This window comes from Hippocampus bargibanti, linkage group LG01 (assembly GCF_051943395.1).
Source record: "Hippocampus bargibanti isolate YZ-2025 linkage group LG01, ASM5194339v1, whole genome shotgun sequence".
NCBI classification, from domain to species: Eukaryota; Metazoa; Chordata; class Actinopteri; order Syngnathiformes; family Syngnathidae; genus Hippocampus; species Hippocampus bargibanti.
Genome location: NC_142734.1, coordinates 10,018,032 through 10,037,551, shown reverse-complemented (window position 1 = coordinate 10,037,551; position 19,520 = coordinate 10,018,032). Strand labels below are relative to the sequence as shown.

The following is a 19,520-nucleotide window of genomic DNA, read 5'->3' as shown; positions in this document are numbered from 1 at the left end:
GCAAATTTAATTCATTGCTTGGTTCGTACAAATCTTAAGCAGACTTTACTTTCAAAAACAAAAGACACATGATGTCAAAACAGTGCTTCACTGTATGACTTTCAGTTACGCCAAAGTCTTAAAAACTGTACATGCCTTACTGGCCTACTGCAACATCTGTACTTGAAATTAGTCTGCTGGGTTTTTGAAATGAAATAATGAATGAACAAATGAATGAACGCACGAATGAATGAATGAATGAATGAATGAATGAATGAATGAATGAATGCATTTTGATTGGGAGGAATGCCAGTGTCATTTGACTGTCATCGCTGGACAGCTCTGGGGCATTTGTGCTTTTTTGCGCCTGTAATATGGAACATTTTCACAGCCCTGCTATGTTCAGCGGAAAGGTTATAGTGTTGTTGGACAATCTGCGGTTGGATGGATGAATGTCTTGAGGAGCCCGCAATGAGAAGAAAGGAGCGTAAGTGCACACTGCCGATGCGTACATGAAACTGTCGTGGCTTGGAATTGAAGCGGATTTACGTGGAACAACAGATGTGAGAGAATCGCTTTTCGTCAATGGATGCTACTGCTTAATGTTTGCTTTCAACCTTTAGCTTGTAGCAGCCGTGCATATTTTACCATGATGTCACTGATCCACTGTGAAAAAGACGCTTTGATCCTTTCCTCTTTCATCAACATTTCATAGCAGCAAAGTTATGGAAGGATTGGATTGGATTGGATTGGATTGGATTTGCCTTTATTAGTCTCACAGTGGAGAAATTTACATTTCACAGCAGCAAAGTTATGAAAGAAATGAAAGTAGAAAAGCAAAACACAGGAGCTGCTGGAAAGGCAGCCACTCTCGCGGCGCCGTCTTGAAGTCAAAAGGACAAAAAAACTAAATAACATGACAACACAAAGACACAGAGAGACATTCATTCTTAAGCACTTTCTGTACCCTCTTTGTTACATAAAGCATTTCCAGATGAAAGAAGTAGACAAACAAAATACAGGACCTGCTGTAAAGGCAGCCATGCACTCTCGCCGTGCCCTCTTGAAGTAAAAAAAACAACTAAAACTAAATAATAAATATGTGACACAACACAAAAGGCACATAACATAATTCAATCTTAAGCACTTTCTGCACCCTCTTTGTTGTATGAAGTAGTTCTAGATGAAAGAGTAGAGGATCAAAGCGTCCTTTTCACCAGTGGACCAGGGACGTCATTGGATTGGATAGGATTGGATTGGATGTACTTTTATTCGTCTAGCAGTGGAGAAATTTACATTTCACAGCAGCAAAGTCATGAAATGTGCACGTCTGGAACAAGTTAATGTTGAAAACAAACATGAAGCAAACATCTCGTTTTTTAATTGGCTGTTCTTGTCACCAAACCTTGATTGAAATTTAACATAAGATTTTTTTTAAATCCACTTAAATTAACATTTGACATTTACTTTGGATTCTTTCTTTCTTTCTTTCTTTCTTTCTTTCTTTCTTTCTTTCTTTCTTTCTTTCTTTCTTTCTTTCTTTCTTTCTTTCTTTCTTTCTTTCTTTCTTTCTTTCTTTCTTTCACGTTGGTGCTTTGTTATTTCGACAAAACCAAAATTTATTAAATGCTTAACCAACAGTGCCATTAATTACGAAGGACAATGTAGGCATGGTGGCCATGTTGTTATCTGACATTGAAAGATTCTATCAAATCATATCTGAGACCCCTCGCCAACCCCACACATTTTCACAGACACTCGGTCAAGTACCCGAATAAATGTATTCAAGTTCGATTTTCATTTTAAGTTTCATGGTGTCATGGTGACAAGTGTCGGTCTTTATGGCCGCGTGGAGGCATTTTGCATCCATCTAAACCAGTTTGGACACCCCCGGCAAGGAGGCACTTAGTACGGACCTTTGCAGGCAGGCAGTCTCTGCTTCGGTCTCCAAGGCGCGTCATCATTACTGATCTCCTCTTCTGCTGCGACCGTTTTTGGGTTATACTGTACATTTTTATTTATTTATTTTTGACCGATCGCATTGCGCTTGTGTTTTGGCTTCGACGCGCTCTTAGAATCCCTGATTCGATGTGTTTGCTGTCGCCTCCTGCCTCAGTCCACCTCCAGTAACCCATGTCTGCGTGCATCTCGTGCATCTCGCCCCCGCTCACACTCCGCGGTGCCAGCCGTCACCATGTCCACTCCGCCCGCAGACCCGCTCTCGAGTGTGGAAAGCGCCCCCCAGTCGCACTATTTCCAGGTAGGTTCGAATGATTTAAGATGACCATGGGTTGGGTCGTTATCTTGTGGGTGAACGTGAACGCGTCGCGTTTTGGTTTATCGGCGATACTCTCCTCTTTTTTCTGCAGTTACTTCTCGATCGACAACCCCCCCAAAAAAAAGGAATTAAATGGCGTTATCATAGTCATAGCCATCTTTCCACACACTATGACAGTATCGATGCAGGTGCTGCTTGTATTTTTTTTACTCTTTTTGTCCCAATCAGAAACGCTACTGTGATTATCCCCCTCACATGTCGTCTCAATGTGGAGGGCCTTTATCATTTTACATGACGGATGTATTCATTTAAGACAAGTGTTAAGAGCATCCTCCTGCAGTGTCCGTTTGTGATTTGAGGAAAGCTGCAGTTCAAGAAAACAGGTTCTCTTTTCCACTCGGTCGCTCCTTTGAGGGGCTACTATAACATATGGTTCAAGATGAGATCGAGGTTTCGCGTTTGGAATAGATACTGATTGTGAAAATGACACTGGTGGTTTAATGCTAATGTTAACATAAATCTGCGTGCAATCTTAGAGATTTTGATGGGTTAAAGTTGTCTTTGTAGATGATCAATATGTGTAATACATTCATTCTGAACATATCAAAATCGATGCAAAGTTAGTTCCTTTTTATAAATTAGCAATTTATTTGATAAGTATTAACTTCGGACTAAAGCAGCAACTTGTACCTTTGTCCGTTCAATTATTTAAGGTGTTTTGGATAGTAATCAAAATCCATCCATTTTAGCAGGCGCAAAACGCACCTGAAATTGGGCAAGAGGTGGTTGCAGTTTGGACTGGTCAACAGACAGACGCGGGGCATACAAACGTTGATACCTAAGCACAAAACAGTAGTGTATATCGTTTCCACTTAACTCATATTGCATTTTTGAAATGTGGATAGCAGAGAAACCCCAAACAAGAATGGAGACAAAATGCAAACTCCACACTGTCATGATCTGGTTGGTGACCAACGGGGGGCGCTGTTGGCCCCGCCTACACCTGCACAGGTGCTGGTCGTCCCGATCAGATTGGCGACCAGCGGGTAGCGACGTCAGCCCTGCCTGCAGCCTCGCAGGTGCTGGTCGTTTAATCATTGACACTTAAAGGGACACCCGGCGCGACCATCCGGTGCCGGTTCATTGTTTGTTTGCTGCTTGTTTGCTGCATGCATTGTGTATGTGTTTGTTTAACCTTGGCGGACTTTTACTTTTGGTCTTCTTTTGCTACTTTGTATTTTTTCCATTCAGATGATTTTGATGTTTTACATTTTGTTCCTGCTGACCTTTATTTTAATACAATTTGTCAAACAACCTCCTGCTCCCTCCTGCCTGCTTCTTGGGATCCGCACCCGCCATCACCACCTTGCAAACCGTGACACACACTGAGTTTCAAACTTTGAAGCCCAGACATGTGCAGCAGAGGTGCTAGCCAGTCCACTGCCCTTCTACCTTCTTTTTATTGTACAAACCCCTAATTCCATTGAAGTTAATAAATTGTGTAAAATGTAAATAATTATACATAATACATAACACATAATAATAAACAATATTTTTAAAAAATGTTCCCGGTTGGCCCACCAATATCACAGACCACAATATTTTGATCCAACTTGACAAAAACGATGGGAAATACGCATCAATTTAAGAAGCAAACTAAGCACATTATATGGTATACAGCATGTCTGATGTTGGTAGAAGAGTATTGGAATATTGATCTGTTCGAAATGTTGCTGTTCCGTTATGTTTGTCCACAGCTGCCCAGGAAGTTGCCGAAACGCAAGAGTCGCTTCAAACGCTCGGATGGAAGCACGTCCTCGGACACAACATCTAGTTTTATCAAACGGCAGGTAAAAAAAAAACATTCTCATTTTCCTTTTCACCTTTATTTAATCAGATTTTTAAAAACTGGCCATTACAACTTCTTTCATAGGAATGACCTGGCTAAGAGGCAGCAGCACACGAAGGTCCATTACAATAAAATAATATTCTTACTCATTTCTGTTTGTATTTTTGACTACTTTGATGTCCAGCTCATGGAGTGATCGAGATTAACTCATTCACTGCCATTTACGAATGTATTCGTGAATTGAAAATATGACATACTACGACATTCCCGAATTTGTTCGGGTTTAGTTTTTTTCTTGTTTGGGTGCAGATAAAGCGCTGGCCATGGCCTCTGGCAATGCTGTTTTCCTTTCCACAAGGGGGCAGCATTTACCTTTTTCCATGTTAGCGCTTTGTTATAGCTTCAGCTGTTGTTAAAGCGCTATACAAACCAGTAGGTATGGACATGGCATGGTATTTATGTAGTCATACAACTCAATATTCTGTGGGTCCTGGAATTCGAGTGACAATGACAAAAACCCTGGCACTGGATGACAGTGAATGAGAATGCAGTCATTTGGTCGATTTGGTTTGATAACGTAGGCCGTTTTGTGCCACCTAAAGATCTGATTCGGACATGAAAGAAGTCAGGACACCGGCCGGCCTTTCTGTGTTTACGCTTGTTGGGGGGGAAAAAAATGAAAGCAGCAAATTGTGGTGTTATTTTTGTCATAAGCAATGAATAAACATTGAAACAGCAAAGTAATATTGTACATCATTGATGGTTTGTCGAGTTGTAGTTTTTACTTAGATCAGAAGAGGGCAACAAGTTGCTTAAATATGCCACCGTGATATGAAAAATCCAAGCAGAGGCTCAAATTGTAATTAAAGTTTTTGGGTCAAGCTCACGAAAGAGACCTAAATTAAGATTTGGCAAAGCGTGTGTGCCGTTTGTTGTGAAGCATATGAGTTGATTTGATGGTGATATGTCGGGGCAGTTTTTATTGGCCTATTGTAGTTTTTGAGATGTATTTTAAGTTGAGTGATACCTCCAATCGTTGAGAGGTTTGACTGAGCTTAAGTTCAAAATCTTACCAACATCCAGTATTTGATTTGCAGTTTAGAAACATATCTATCATCTATCAAAGTCAGTGTTCAACTTGAGTGTAGAATGTCTTTGCACTGCATATATTGCATTTGTACTTGTCATGATCTGGTTGGCGACCAACGGGTGGCGCTGTCGGCCCCGCCTGCACCTGCACAGGTGCTGGTCGTTTCCAATCAGTGACACTCAAAAGGACCCCCGGCACGACCATTCGGTGTCGGGTAATTGTTGAACGCATTGTGTGCAGTGTGTTTGTTTAATCTTGGCGGACCTTTAATATTGGTTTTCTGTTGATACTTTGTATTTTTTCTGTTCAGATGATTTTGATGTTTTACATTTCGTTCTTGCTGACTTTATTTTAATACAATTTGTTAAACACAACCTCCTGCTCCCTCCTGCCTGCTTCTTGGGATCTGCACCCGCCATCATCACCATGCAAAACGTGACAGTACTTTGCATGTTTTTGGTTGTTGATATTCCCTTTGTTGCTCAAACACGTGTATCTATGTCTCGTGTTCTGAGGCAAGAAGCGTTTACACAAGGAAGTGGGGCAGCTGAAAGAAATAGGGTTGCTGAGCAGACACGTTCTTCAGGAGGCAACATTAGTTATCCAGATCAGGGGGTTCTGGGTGGGGAGGTGGTAGCTAATGACAACCTCCAGATCACCTGAAAATATTGCAACGGCATGAAATATTCATAATGTTCCCTGGAGGGGCCTCGGGTGACATGATGCGTGGGTTTGATTCTCGCTCGAGCTCGCTCAGTCTTCACCTCGTCTCCGCATTGGTGCTGGCACCCATAGGTGATCTGACAAAATGTGTTGAATGCAGTGGGAGGCCACTTTCCCCAACAGCGGAGAGAGTTTCTCGTCTGAGGTGGGGTGGGGAGTCCATGGTGGAGCTGTGGCGTATGACTCATTTCTGCAGCAGCATGCTGCCATAAGTAGGACTGAGTGTTGCTAGGCCTCGGGTGGCTTTTCTCTTACTGCAAAGTTTTTGGAACAAGAGTTGAAAATACTGTCGGTTAACGGCTATTGGCATTAGGTGGGGTGGCTGCTGCGTGCTTCCCAGGTACAGGCTCACTTGGGTCAGTCGTGGCCCCATATCATCTGATCAATGATTGCATATTATCTCTCTCGCTTTCTCTCTCTGTTTCTCTCTCTCTCTGTCTCGATTTGCAAGCTGGTGGAGATGTTGTACCCTAAGATTGCAGGCAGGAGGGAGGAGCCGGCTGCATTTGACAAAGTATATTAAATACAGTCAGCAGGAAAAAATCTCAAACAACAAAGTCATCACAACAAAAAGGTCCAAAGTAGCAAACAAAACCATGAGTAAAATATGACAAGATGAAACAAACCTGACAGGGTGAAACAAACAACGAGCCAACACTGAATGGTTGTGCCGGGATTCCCTTTAACTGCCCACGAATAAAATGAGCAACACCTGCAGCTGCAGGCGGGGCCCAACAGTGTCACCCGTTGGTCGGTCGCAAACCGAAACGTCTGTCTGTCTGTCTGTCTGTCTCTCTCTCTCTCTCTATCTTTACATATAAAATTCCATATCAAAATACCATTATTATCAGTCATAATAATAATAATACATTTCATTTCTAAGCGCCTTTCAAAACTCTCAGGGTCACTTTACAGTCACAGAATCAGTTTTTCTGAGGGGTTCATAGGAGATTTTTAATTCGTAAAAACGATCCAAAGCATAGTGAACATTGTTGTGCTAGTCTCCATTGTTTTCGAGCTGTCCATGACACTGTGGTTAACGTCATTCCTCGCTCTACCTGCGTTTCTGTTTTGATTCCTTTCCCTTGTTTCCCCTCCAGCCTGCCCTTCTCCTTTCTCCCCCTTCTCGGATTGATCAATTGACATATCTTGACTTTGATATTGATATAACCACAGTGTGATTTATGGCTTTGTGTACCAGAGAGCTATACAGATGTCATTTTTTGACATTGAATTACGACTGTGCAGTTAATAGAATTCCTACCCCAACCCCTTCCCCAATAAAGGAAATTAACATTAAATCAGAGTATTTTATGAAATTATTTTTTGCAGAATAATCAATTTCCTCAAGATGTTAATATTATTACGATAGTTTTGTTTTACTGATTTCGGTGTTGGGATAGATAGGTCGGCGTTTTTCAGTTGTTCTGTCAGGCAGCTGCTGCGCTGACACGTGCGACTTTGTCTCTTCTAGAAGCATTGTCTGATAGAATCATTAAGAATTGAAATTTATTAATTGATTTCAAAGGGATTACATTGCTATTGTAATGCGTTTATGAATCAATTATTTCTCTCAGACCAAAAATGGACCATGTGGCAGGTTGCTTCAAATTCTCTGCAAACGTGTCATAATGTAGTAGATATGTAAGAGGTTTCTATATTTAAGTCATAGTTACTGTGTTATATTTATTGGTCTGTTTTACTTTTTTGGCATTTTCTTCACTCTTCTTTTGCAAGAACTATATCAAATATAAAGATGTTACACAAATGCATACTGAACCAATTTGATAACTGGGATGCACCCTTGTTCAAAATTAGAATCAGAATCATCGATATTGGCCAAGTATGTAGAAGAAACAAGGAATTTGTCTCTGGTAGCACAGGCTGCACTAGTATCGTCATAACAAGGACATGACAAACAACTATCGACTTAAACCACAAGGAGTGAAAAATTATCGTGAGCATATATTTTGTAAATGAGGAGGTGCCATTGGAGAATAAACAGGACAAAAAAAATGATGTATATACGTGCACTTTGGGGGATGATAGGATGGAATGGGGCCAAGCAAGCTCTTTTGCGCTATATTTGCTCTTCCAGAGGATGGGTGGGGCAGCATATTGTGTTGTATACACACACACACACACACACACACACACAAAAACTCCCTCACGAGTGTTGGGGTTAACAGATACGTGTAAAGCAGCGCAAAACATAGCATACGCGAGATGCAGATATGCAAATGACTGCATAACGATTCTTCCAGGGGTCGGCTGAGTCCTATACCAGTAGACCGTCGGATTCCGATCTGTCAGCAGAGGAAGACCGCGAGGCGTATTGGCGTGAAGCCGAACGCCAGGCACAACTTCAGCTCGACAGAGCTAAGGTAGGATAGCCAATGATTTCAGGCCATCAAATACTGTACATTGTACGAGGTGTCATTATTTATAAATCGCTCCTTTTTTGCTCATGATGTGGCATGCATGTAATCCTGCATGAGTGGGAGGGGATTAATTCAGAATGTTAGAACAAGGACCCTGAAAAAACACACACACACACACACACACACACACACACACACACACACACACACACACACACACACACACACACACACACACAGTGATATCATGAGAGGCTAGCTCTCAGCGGGACGGGACAAGAAGTGCAATGGACGACAGGTTTGGATACAAACAAAAGGTTTTAATCAAGGGTTCCAGGGGGAATTCACGAGCAACAAAGGTTCGAATAGTGTCTCTTCCAATACTTGTCAAAATAAAGTCTCTTCTGATACTTAAATCCAAATAAAGTCTCTTCTGAGGTAAAACTGAAGACGGAGTTCTTTACAAGAGTCTCTAGGCCTCACCCCTCTTGACGTTCTCGTCATGTAGCCTAGCCACCTTAGCTAGGTTCAAATCCAGTGTCCAGTCATGTGGTCCCAACTGGCAATGAGTTCCACGCAGCAATCAACTTCTCCACAGAGCACAGCAATCGAGCTTGTCTTTCCCCAAGCTGCACACTCAGAGGCTCTCTGCCTTAAGAGCCCTGCTTTCCAATCAAGCCCTGATCAGCTGCAGGTGTGTGGGTTTAATTGCTGCCTTCCACCAGGTGGGGCCAAGACTCTCTCTGGGTGGAGCCATCTTAGGGGGATGTATTTGCCTTCCAGGACACAGCCCCTCGTGACATCACAATACATACATACATACATACATACATACATACATACATACATACATACATACATACATACATACATACATACATACATACATACATACATACATACATACATGCATGCATGCATGCATACATACATACATACATACATACATACATACATACATACATACATACATACATACATACAGACAGATAGTCAGACAGACAGACAGACAGACAGACAGACAGACAGACATAAAATATCTGATTGAACAAAGTTGTACTTATCCAATATCAATTTTATTCACTCTTTTTCATCAAAGTAGGACTAGCACACTGGTCAGCAGCAAATCATAATCGCAGGTGGATGTATTTCTCTCTCAATGTAATTCATTGAGAGAGAAATATTAAAATGTCTTGTTTTATTTGGGGGGGGGTTTTCATTGTCTGAAGTTTGATCTAGAAAAGCTTCCACATTACAAAGTTCATCATGCGTTGTACTTTACTTATTGCAATGAAAAAGAAAAACTTCCACCTCTTGCTGAAACAAACCCTTGAGTCAGAAATGTTACAAAATGCATGACTGTATTGGAGGTTATTATCAAAAGTAATGTGCTGGCAGAAAAATGTGATTTGGAATCAGTGCCAAAAAAATGATTGCAGCAAGCAACTATTTGGTTTAGTTTCAACACAAAGTCTATTTGACTTTTGAGAAGCAGACGTGTTGAGCATTGGGACACATTTTAAATCAAAATCATAATCCAAAATAATTAGCTATGAAATTTTATTGGTTGTCAGTTAACTGATTAATTCTTGTCATTCAAGTCATAAAAAATGCAAAAACACATTGTCTTCTTCTTTTTGTTTAACCAGTCCAAACCTGTGGCGTTCGCAGTAAAGACAAATGTGAGTTACTGTGGAGCTCTGGATGAAGACTGTCCCGTACAAGGCGCTGCAGTCAACTTTGATGCCAAAGACTTCCTTCATATCAAAGAAGTGAGCGACCGCGACTCCTTCCAACAAGCTTGTCATTTAAGCAGCACCAGTTGGCGGGATGCTGAAACAGTTGTTCATTTCACAGAAGTACAGTAATGACTGGTGGATCGGCCGTCTCGTCAAAGAGGGGGCTGACATCGCCTTCATCCCCAGCCCGCTGCGACTGGAGGCAATGAGATTCAAGCAAGAGCAGAAACAGAGGTACCTTGCCCTTTGCGGCAGTGCTGGGCCGTCAGGGCCTGCGAGGCCTTCTTTGCCTGACTAAAAATATCTGAATCACAGACTAATGTGAATTATATTTTGTCCGTGAATTCTTATTCAATAATTCCAAATTGTCTTTCAGCTTCCTTTTATTGCTTTTACCCTGTTGTGCCGCTTCCAGATGTGTGTTTTCGTATTTAAGCATTTAACCAATCACATTGCAGCCATCATTTGTTACCAGGGTCAGAAATCTACCTGGACGTCTTCACAAACGGTTCTGCGGGCTCCCGGAGCATGAAAATAAATGGCGATTAAACTGTTGCTTTAACCAATCAGAGTTCGAGTTGGCAACCTAAGGCCTGCTGAAAGGCGCTGGTCAACATCAGAGTTTTCGTAAGTTATAATTGGCTAGTCACTAGCCAATCATAGCATCACAAGCCGCTAGTGATAAGTGCATACTGGCCGGAGCTCGCACACTGTATCTGTAGCGAGCTGCATAACAAAATACATTTTTATGTTGACTTAATAGCGGGTTTGTCAACCCACAATGGCTGTAGGAGAAGAAGAAATGGAATTGGTTGCAGATACAGTATACTGATAATAAAGCCATTTTCAAGAATAGATGGATATCATTAAGAAAGTTTGGAGAGTTCTGAAGCTAGCAAAAATAGCAAATAATATTGCAATTTTATGAGGTTATCATGAATCCACTCGTTCATCGTAAAAATGTGAACAGTTTAATGGCAATATTTCTTAAGCGTCTTCAAGTCACAAGTTGTTTCCTGGCCATCGACATCCTCTAGTGAACGTGTAGTAAATCACACCACACTCGCAGCTGTGGAGTGATTCAGACGTAGCACTACTGAAGGCCTAGGAGTGACATGCACGCCCCACCACTGCTTTGCCGTGTCATTTCGAAATCTGATTTACTACAAGTGTGATAAACAAACAAACTGAGTTGAAATAAAATGTGCAGGTGAATTTGGGCTTTCAATGTACAAACACGTTTTAAGGGTCTTTTGAATTTCTGTAAAATTGTGGTTGGGCATTGCAGAAAAACAGGTGGCAACTCCTCCAGTTTAGGAGACATGGTGACTGGAAACTGGAGGACCACACCGCCATCTGCAGGCGAATGTAAATATGACACATGCACTTTGTTTATTCGACTGCCGCCTGCAGTTTTTTTTTTAATCTGAATCAATTTAAATCGCTTTTTTACTTTCAAAAGCCAAACTGAGGCAAAAACAGGTAGGTTAGCTCATTTGTTTTCTTTAACATCTTTTCTGCATGCCTTTTCCCCAATTTCCGTCTTTCACCCTCTGCCTTGACTTGTGTGTGGCAGGAACACGTCCCTCCGTACGATGTGGTGCCATCCATGAGGCCGATGGTGCTCGTGGGTCCGTCACTCAAGGGTTATGAGGTCAGGGAGCCGTGTTTGACCTCTGGCTAACAGAGGAACCACAAGAGCGTTACGTCAAATGTTAGTTTGTTCTCTCTTGCCGCCAGGTTACAGATATGATGCAGAAAGCCCTCTTTGACTTCTTAAAACACAGATTTGAAGGAAGGTCAGTAGACGTCAAAGAGTTCACCATTTAATACATCTCTGGTTTCATCAATGCCGGCCACTTATTGCATTATGTTGTTGACACTCACTGAAACTGCAGAATCTCAATCACCCGTGTGACTGCCGACTTGTCCCTAGCTAAAAGATCCGTCCTCAATAAAAGGCCCATAATGGAGAGGTCCAATACTCGCTCCAGTTTGGGTAAAAAACGATAAAATAAAAAATAAATAAAATATAAAATAAAAAGCTTGCTACTTATTGATGGACAGCAATGCAATAATGGAAAATGTTGTTCATGCAGCCGAGGTTCAGAGTGAAATCGAGAGGATATTTGAACTTGCCAAAACGCTGCAGTTGGTGGTTTTGGATGCCGACACCATCAACCATCCGGCACAGCTCTCCAAAACCTCCCTCGCACCCATCGTTGTCTACGTCAAAGTCTCCTCGTCAAAGGTACCGTACACAAACGCATCATTGTCTAACACCCTGTGGATCAACGCTGCTTTTTCTGCTCCCTTCAGGTGCTCCAGAGGCTGATCAAGTCCAGGGGGAAGTCTCAGAGCAAGCACCTGAATGTTCAGATGATGGCTGCAGATAAACTTTCTCAGTGCCCCCCTGTGAGTGTACTATCATTTCCTGTCAGAATATTTAAATGAGCTCTGATTTCCAGGGTGGTAAAACATTCATTATTTGTATGGTTACATACCTGTCAACCTTGGCTAATAGCTGCCCTTATAAATGATTACAATTGCCCTATAAAAGTTGTAGTACGCCGTACATTATTTGAAATGATAAAAAAAAACGCTAACACAAGCAGAAATGTAGACAGCTGACCGCGCATGCGCACATTATGCTTTTACCATTCCGAAGGTATGCAGTTATTAAAAAAATATATACGATGGAGGATTACTTTTGATGGTTTGCCGTGACAATAGTGGCGATTGGTGGCAGCATTGTCATTGGCTACCAGCGGTTGATGCAAACTGGATTTGAGCCAAAATGGTCTTAGTAAGATCGGGTCACATTTTTCTTTTCGGTATAAAAGTTGTAATATGTCGTACATTATTTGAAATGATTTAAAAAAAACATATAAAATACTGGGCAAATATATAAGTTCACAGGTATGTGGTTGACACTTGTGAATATGGTGCACTTATGGTAATTTGATTGTTACGAGCAGTTTGTGATTGCCTCACAGTGTTTGCCTTGTTAAATTAAAAAAATACAAGTTTCGCCTATGAGAGACCAAATAGAAGTCAAATTCAAAAGAGAGAAAAGATGACGCGCACACACATAAAAAAATCATGTTTAAATGAAGCGCCTACATATTGATCCACAGTGGATGACACGATCGATGTACTTTGCTTTTGAGCGCCACCAAAGTGACTGTCACTTCTGTGTAAATCATGAGCAGCCTTTTCCAAGTTGCACTTTGGCCCGCAGGATTTGTTTGATGTCATTTTGGATGAAAACCAGCTGGAGGATGCTTGTGAGCATTTGGCCGAATACCTGGAGATATATTGGCGGGCAACTCATCTCCCAGGCACCACCCCTCTCAATCCTCTTTTAGAGCAGACCCTGCTGACTCCACCGTCCGTCATTTCCAGTCTCCAGGTGAGCTTCCTTCTCACCGGTCTCGAATTCTGTGCTCTGCTATGATCTTGTCTCTGTTTTCAATGTCTCCCAATTGTCACTCTTGTGCCTTTATTATAATTGTCTTCACTTGTGTGTCTTCTCACTCATCCATGTTTAACATTTTCCAAAATACAGGAATTAATTGAATGATGGCTTTACCAGCTGGGGTGAGTAGTAGGGTATATACGACACGGACACACACACACGCACTCTGCTCTTCCCACCTGTGCCAACCATAGCGATGACAATTCATACGCCGCATTCTTCCTTCTTTCGATGAGTTGACGGTCTGAAGTGAATCAACACGTTGAATTCACCATAATGAATGACACACGGATTCCTAAAAATGACTAAACGTGCGTGTCATTTGGCAGACTTTCCTCATGACTCCTTCTTGTGTGTTGATCCGTTTCCACGCATGCCACGTATATGTGCCAGCCCTTGCAACGGCACATGACGCTTTCGGGAATGTGTGTACTTTCTGTTACACAATAATCATAATAAGACCACAATGCAGTCTGCGTACAGTACACTAACGCCTTCCCATGTAGCCTCCCCCATTCTCTCCATCTTGACCGTTTGACGGGCATTTTCTTACTTTGATGTAACAATGTGTGCACACAGACAAAACTTTGCAAACACTTTGTTGAAAAGGATTTACTATCCTCGAGCAAACACCGGAATGCACAACACTGCATGATGGAACAACATGTCGAATGGAAATTATCAACTGCATTTGTTTAATTTTTGAACGCACTGGTATCATGGAGGCATGATATCCCGTGGCATTATAGGAAAATACTGCAATCGGACCATGCCGCCAACAAGTGTGTTCAAGCGTATTTGCGAGTAAATTCGAAAGACCCTGCGACAGAGTCTTGTTGAGAATTGTTGATCATATTGGGCCATAACTTTAATTTTCAACAAGTTGTGACTCGTTGTCATTCACAGCATATATCCCCTCCAAATCTGATGGATGTCAGTCACTCACCTAGGCCACATTATATTTTTTTTAATCAAATACTGTATTTATGAATCAGAATCTGAATACCTTTATTCATCCCACAATGGGGAAATTTGCAGTCGACAGCAGCAATTGAAAAGGGATGGAGTTGGGGTGGGGTGAAAGGATAGAAAACAATTCCTGTGTATAAGGTGTGCCGAGGTATAAGGCATACCCCCAATGAATGGTGTATTTTCTAACTTTTTTTCATATATAATGCGCACCAGACTACAATGAATGAAAAAAGCTTTCCAAGTATAATATATAAATACATAAAAATGTTCCAAAGATAAGGCTCAACACATTATCATGCGCTACAGTAGAGGCTTGGGTTACGTTTTACATATCCCAGCATGGACTGCGCCCCACTTCTTCTACGGGGGGAAATGGAGTCGTGTCCGCTGACAGTCGTTGGAAGACCTGATTTGCTCAATATTACTTCACACATAAGGCACACCTGTGCATGAGGCGTATAAGGCGCAGAGTCGTCTAGTTTTTAGTGCTCCTTTTTCACCGGAAAATACGGAAACTTTTTACTCTCAACAATATTGAACAATTAATAATTTAAAAAAAGATTTTTCGTTAAAGAACAACCGACGTCACTTTTTTGTTTCTTAACTGACATCAGAAAAATGTTTTATAGCATCTAAAATACCCAAAACACGCACTATTTTTTATTCAAATGCAAAACACCAATAAAAATGACTTGAAGTGTCCAAAATCTGCAAAAAATTGAGCTGCGAATTGGGCATTTTCAGAAAGTCCCGCCCCCAGTTTGTGACGTCACGCTACAGACGTCTTGCAATGCTAGTGAATCAAAACAATGGCTTCAGATTCGGAGAATATGCTTTCTTGTTACACCTCCAGTTATGAATATGATTCAAATAGTTCTGAAGAGGAACGCATACATGCAATCGATTAAAGAATTTATTCCATGCCATTTTGAGGCAACATTGGGGAGAAACGATCACCAGAAAAGAGGCACAAAATGGCGACCTCCTGTGGCCACCTCCTTTTCCACAGGCTGATAAATTCCTTATATGGCGCTTGGACACCCTCTTCTGGCGGCTTTTGGGTGCAACACAAGGTTTTCAGACCAAACAATACAGCAAAATACATTGACGTGATGGAAGGACTGCTACAATGGGTCTTTTTTTTTTGGGTCAGGGGGCGTTCCTTTAGTGACGTCACGTACGGACTCGTCACCAACTCAAAAACAAGACTTCCTGAATTCAGCGCGAGTCTTAAAACGTAAACTATAGCTATATGCGGTGGAATCTTTTTAAAATACGCTCAGTAGAAGTCATTTGAAGCCATTTTACAAATTATGGACACAACTTGTCCGGAGACGTCGGTTGTCCTTTAAATTGTAACCACACCAGCTTTCAGGCACACTAGGCCACCCCAGGCATCCAACCAAACTACTGTCTTTTCCGGTGTATATGGCACACCGGATTATAAACTGCGCCCCCAAATAAAAGTGTATTTTCAAACTTTTTCCATGTACGTGTATAAGGTGCACCGGACTATAAGATGCACCTTCAATGAATGAAAAAAGTTTTCCAAATATAATACAGTATATAAATTTATCGAAGTTTTCCGAATATAAGGCACACCACATTATAAGGCGCTACAGTAGAGGCTGAGGTTACGCACGCCTTCTTCTATGATGAGAAATGCGAATTGGTGGCTGTTGACAGTCATTGCAGGACTTGACAATATTATTTCACATATAAGGCGCACCTGCGTATAAGGCGCAGGGACATCTTCTGAAGAAAATTAAGGCTTTTGGATGCGCCTTATACACCTGAAAATACGGAAACTTTTTACTCTCAACAATACTGAACAATGAATAAAATGTTATTTTCCAGGCTCACCCATTAAAAGGTTGGTGGCACTGGTGCAACCGCTTCCTTTTTTTGGTGTACTGTTGAGTAATTAGAGTGCATGTGGACCCAAATTGGTTTCAGTCGAGAGCCCTGCATTAACATCGTCAAACACAAATATAAACCACCCACCACCACTCCATGTCTACAGTTGATTTTCATGCTCTGAACATAGGTCACAGCCTGTCATGGCTACAATCGTGTCTTGGTCTTTTTTTCTGTTCTTTTATTTTTACCGTATTGTCAATCACATTTGTTTTAATTTGCTTCAATGACAATACAATACAATACATATTGTTTTATAGAGCACTTTAACAATAGCAGAAGCTATAACAAAGCGCTTAACATGGACAAATATTAAATACAGGCTATAATGCAGTCACAAAGAGAGTCGAAAGCACCAGGGAGTAAAACTAAGATCAAGTCTGAATCATGCTGAGTTAAATGCCAAAGACAAAGACAACAATCATTTATGTATTAAGAGACAACGTGAGTAACCCTCAATCAAAGTTTCACGCCGAGTTGTTTTTAATATGTCCTTCGCTTCAGGCATCAGAGGTGGCCTTTAATAAGTCCTTCTTGACATGGTGTTTGCATTCTTTTGTCAGCCTTCTCCGTTTGCATCCACCAAAATTCTGACGTGACAGAACAGCCGTCACCAACGGGAAGTTATCATATCAGTGGCCACACTACCATGAAGCCATTTGTTGTCAAGTTGTGCTACATCAGTCACGCTCCTTTTGCTCTTCCAGAATAAGAACCAGACGCAACCTAGCGAGACCGTTGAAATGGAGGCCGAGGAGCGAGATGAGGAAGAGGAGGAAGGCGAGGCGGAAGAAGAGGCAGGCGAGGAGGCCGTCTCACCCTTGGAGCAGGACAGTCTCATGCCATCCGACGAGGCCAGTGACTCGCTGTCTCACGGCCGGAGGGGAAGCCCGTGTCATCAGGTGGGAGAAGAGGAAGAGGACGAGGATGAATACGCCTCTCCCTGCCACGGCCGCACGTACAGGGGCGCGTACCCTGCCCGCCGGGGGCACGCCGGGGGCCGCAACGCCAACAGCCACGAGTCACAGGACAGCCTGCTTCAAAGCGAAGCCCAGCAGGGTCACAACCAGAGGAACAACCGCCAGCGCAGCCGCCCTTGGCCGCGAGACACCTACTGATAATTCCACAACTCCAGGTCTATTTTTAGAGCACCACTTTTTCTCCGCCAATGAGACATTTTGGCATCTCCGGGAAGATTGTGAACAGGGCTCCTTCGCAATGAAATGTCTTCAGGCAAACTTGCGCTGCTTTGCCCGTGTTTCTCTATCGTAGGATGTCTCCATACACAGTAAACTGGCCTTAAAGAAAACATGTTCAGGCACCTTTACTGTTGCATGTGTGACTAGAGTATCATCACCTTTGAAAGTATTTGCACATTGATGCCAGAACAGGAGCTGAATGATGAACGGCGAAACTAATGTAGAAATGTTTACTGTTGAAAAAAAACCACACGGGATGTAAATATGAATGGGATGCCTAATTTGTTTACATTGCTTCTTGATTTGAGTTCATGTTTGTGACACATGCTGCCATCCTACCTTATGTCTTTCTTCAAATTTGGGAAATGGTGCATTGCAAATGTGAAGTTGCAATTCATGTCTGTCTTGCCACTGGTACGTTTCCTCTCTCCCGCACTACTACTGCACTGTCACTCGCTAACACCTGAAAAATGTTGACAGGGACAGACAATGTAAACACCCGTTATTTTAAAACAAAAACAAAAAAGGGGGATTTAAGTGCCCTAAATGCTTGTTTACGCTGGCCTGTCCTTCCACATGAATAACTCTTCAGCTTTCAAGAATGTATGTTTGCATGCCTCACTGCTTCTCTGAAGCACCACATCATCTGATTGTAGCACATACCGTACTTTGATTGTAGCATCCCGGATTCCACGCTATTCTCTCCGCATCCGTTTTGTAAACTGCAATTTGACAGCAGCCGACCCTCAGGTGTCCCTCAGCTCCATGTGACAAACGTGCGGCGATGGACTCGCAGCTGTAGCACCTGCCCATGATATGAATAGAAAATATTCTGTTCTCTTCCGCCATCAGTTTGCGAGCATTTTATAGTTTCCATACCAGCTGACTTGAGGAATTACTCTTGGTTACTGCTTCTATGTGTCGTATATGCCACACTGCCACACGACGTCGCGGCTGTGTCGCACGGGTATCTCGTGTTGTTCGTTTATTTTGAAAGGGGAAAAAAACCGCATGATTGAGACAACTATGCAACTGATGCATGAATTCAGATTATTTTTATTGTTAAGTATTTTAGTAATGCATCGTTTCTGGTTGTGCCCGTTGTCTTGCAGTGATTGTCGTCTTTGGGGCGGTTTCCTTCTCCCCAAAAGCACTCTCACTCACTCCTACGAGTTCGAGATGAACAGGGCACTCACACGGTTGTCGCACTTTGAAAGTCCTTCACTGAAAACCGTCTCCAGATCGGATTGATGATGTCCTGCATGTTTCAGTTGTCCAGTTAGCTTATTTTCATTCTATCTAATCAGAGAGGACCAATGAATGAATAACTGATGAAGCGGTTGAGGTTTATTTCCAATTTATGAAGCACAATTTTTGCAAGGTTATTATTTAATTTCCTCCGTCTTATTCTGTATGCAATACTAAGCCTAGCGTTGAAATGGGAAACGCCTTACACCATCTGGACTTCCTCTTTAGTGAGAGTATGGGGGGAGATTAAAAAAGAGAGAAAAAATTGCACTACTTCTTTTTGGGGATGGTTGCTTTGTAATGCAATAACTGCACTAAATCTAACCCTGTATATCCAGCACACTACCAGAGTGTGCAAGCGTGACACAACACGACTCTTCTGGCTCTTGATCTAAAAGTGTACAAAGTAAGACATTTCCTGCCTGATGCTGTAAAGAATGCTTTCTATTTAAAATAGATTTACAATGCGAAGAAAATGATGACCAACAAAATAAACACATTTTAAGTATTTCAACTGTTTTTGTCCTAAATTGTGTTTCCTACTAGGCCTATTAGTTCTGGCCAAATGATAAAGTGAACATTTTCCTGCTGTTGTCATAAAAATCAGGATTATAGAGGATGAGTTTACATAATTTCAACAAAATTTGAGCTGTTCAGAACCATTCTT

The 19,520-nt window shown here is 41.9% G+C and overlaps 1 protein-coding gene across 1 annotated transcript; it reads left to right on the top strand.

The window, feature by feature from the left end:
- The first annotated feature begins 1,620 nt into the window (after positions 1-1,620).
- Positions 1,621-19,367, top strand: cacnb3a (calcium voltage-gated channel auxiliary subunit beta 3a). Its single transcript, XM_088995072.1, has 14 exons — positions 1,621-2,239; positions 4,015-4,107; positions 8,184-8,303; positions 9,950-10,072; positions 10,158-10,273; positions 11,328-11,407; positions 11,502-11,521; positions 11,616-11,693; positions 11,780-11,838; positions 11,938-12,038; positions 12,139-12,290; positions 12,359-12,454; positions 13,281-13,451; positions 17,114-19,367. Exons 1-14 carry the CDS (start codon positions 2,174-2,176, stop codon positions 17,522-17,524), a joined length of 1,686 nt encoding a protein of 561 aa, XP_088851198.1. The 5' UTR covers positions 1,621-2,173; the 3' UTR covers positions 17,525-19,367.
- Positions 19,368-19,520: the final 153 nt, after the last annotated feature.

Excerpts from the sequence above, each read along its gene's own strand:
- cacnb3a (XM_088995072.1), top strand. The coding sequence starts at position 2,174 with ATGTCCACTCCGCCCGCAGACCCGCTCTCGAGTGTGGAAAGCGCCCCC. Across the intron at positions 11,408-11,501 it reads ACCGCCATCTGCAGGCGAAT|CCAAACTGAGGCAAAAACAG; the intron begins GTAAATATGACA and ends TACTTTCAAAAG. Across the intron at positions 13,452-17,113 it reads CCGTCATTTCCAGTCTCCAG|AATAAGAACCAGACGCAACC; the intron begins GTGAGCTTCCTT and ends TTGCTCTTCCAG.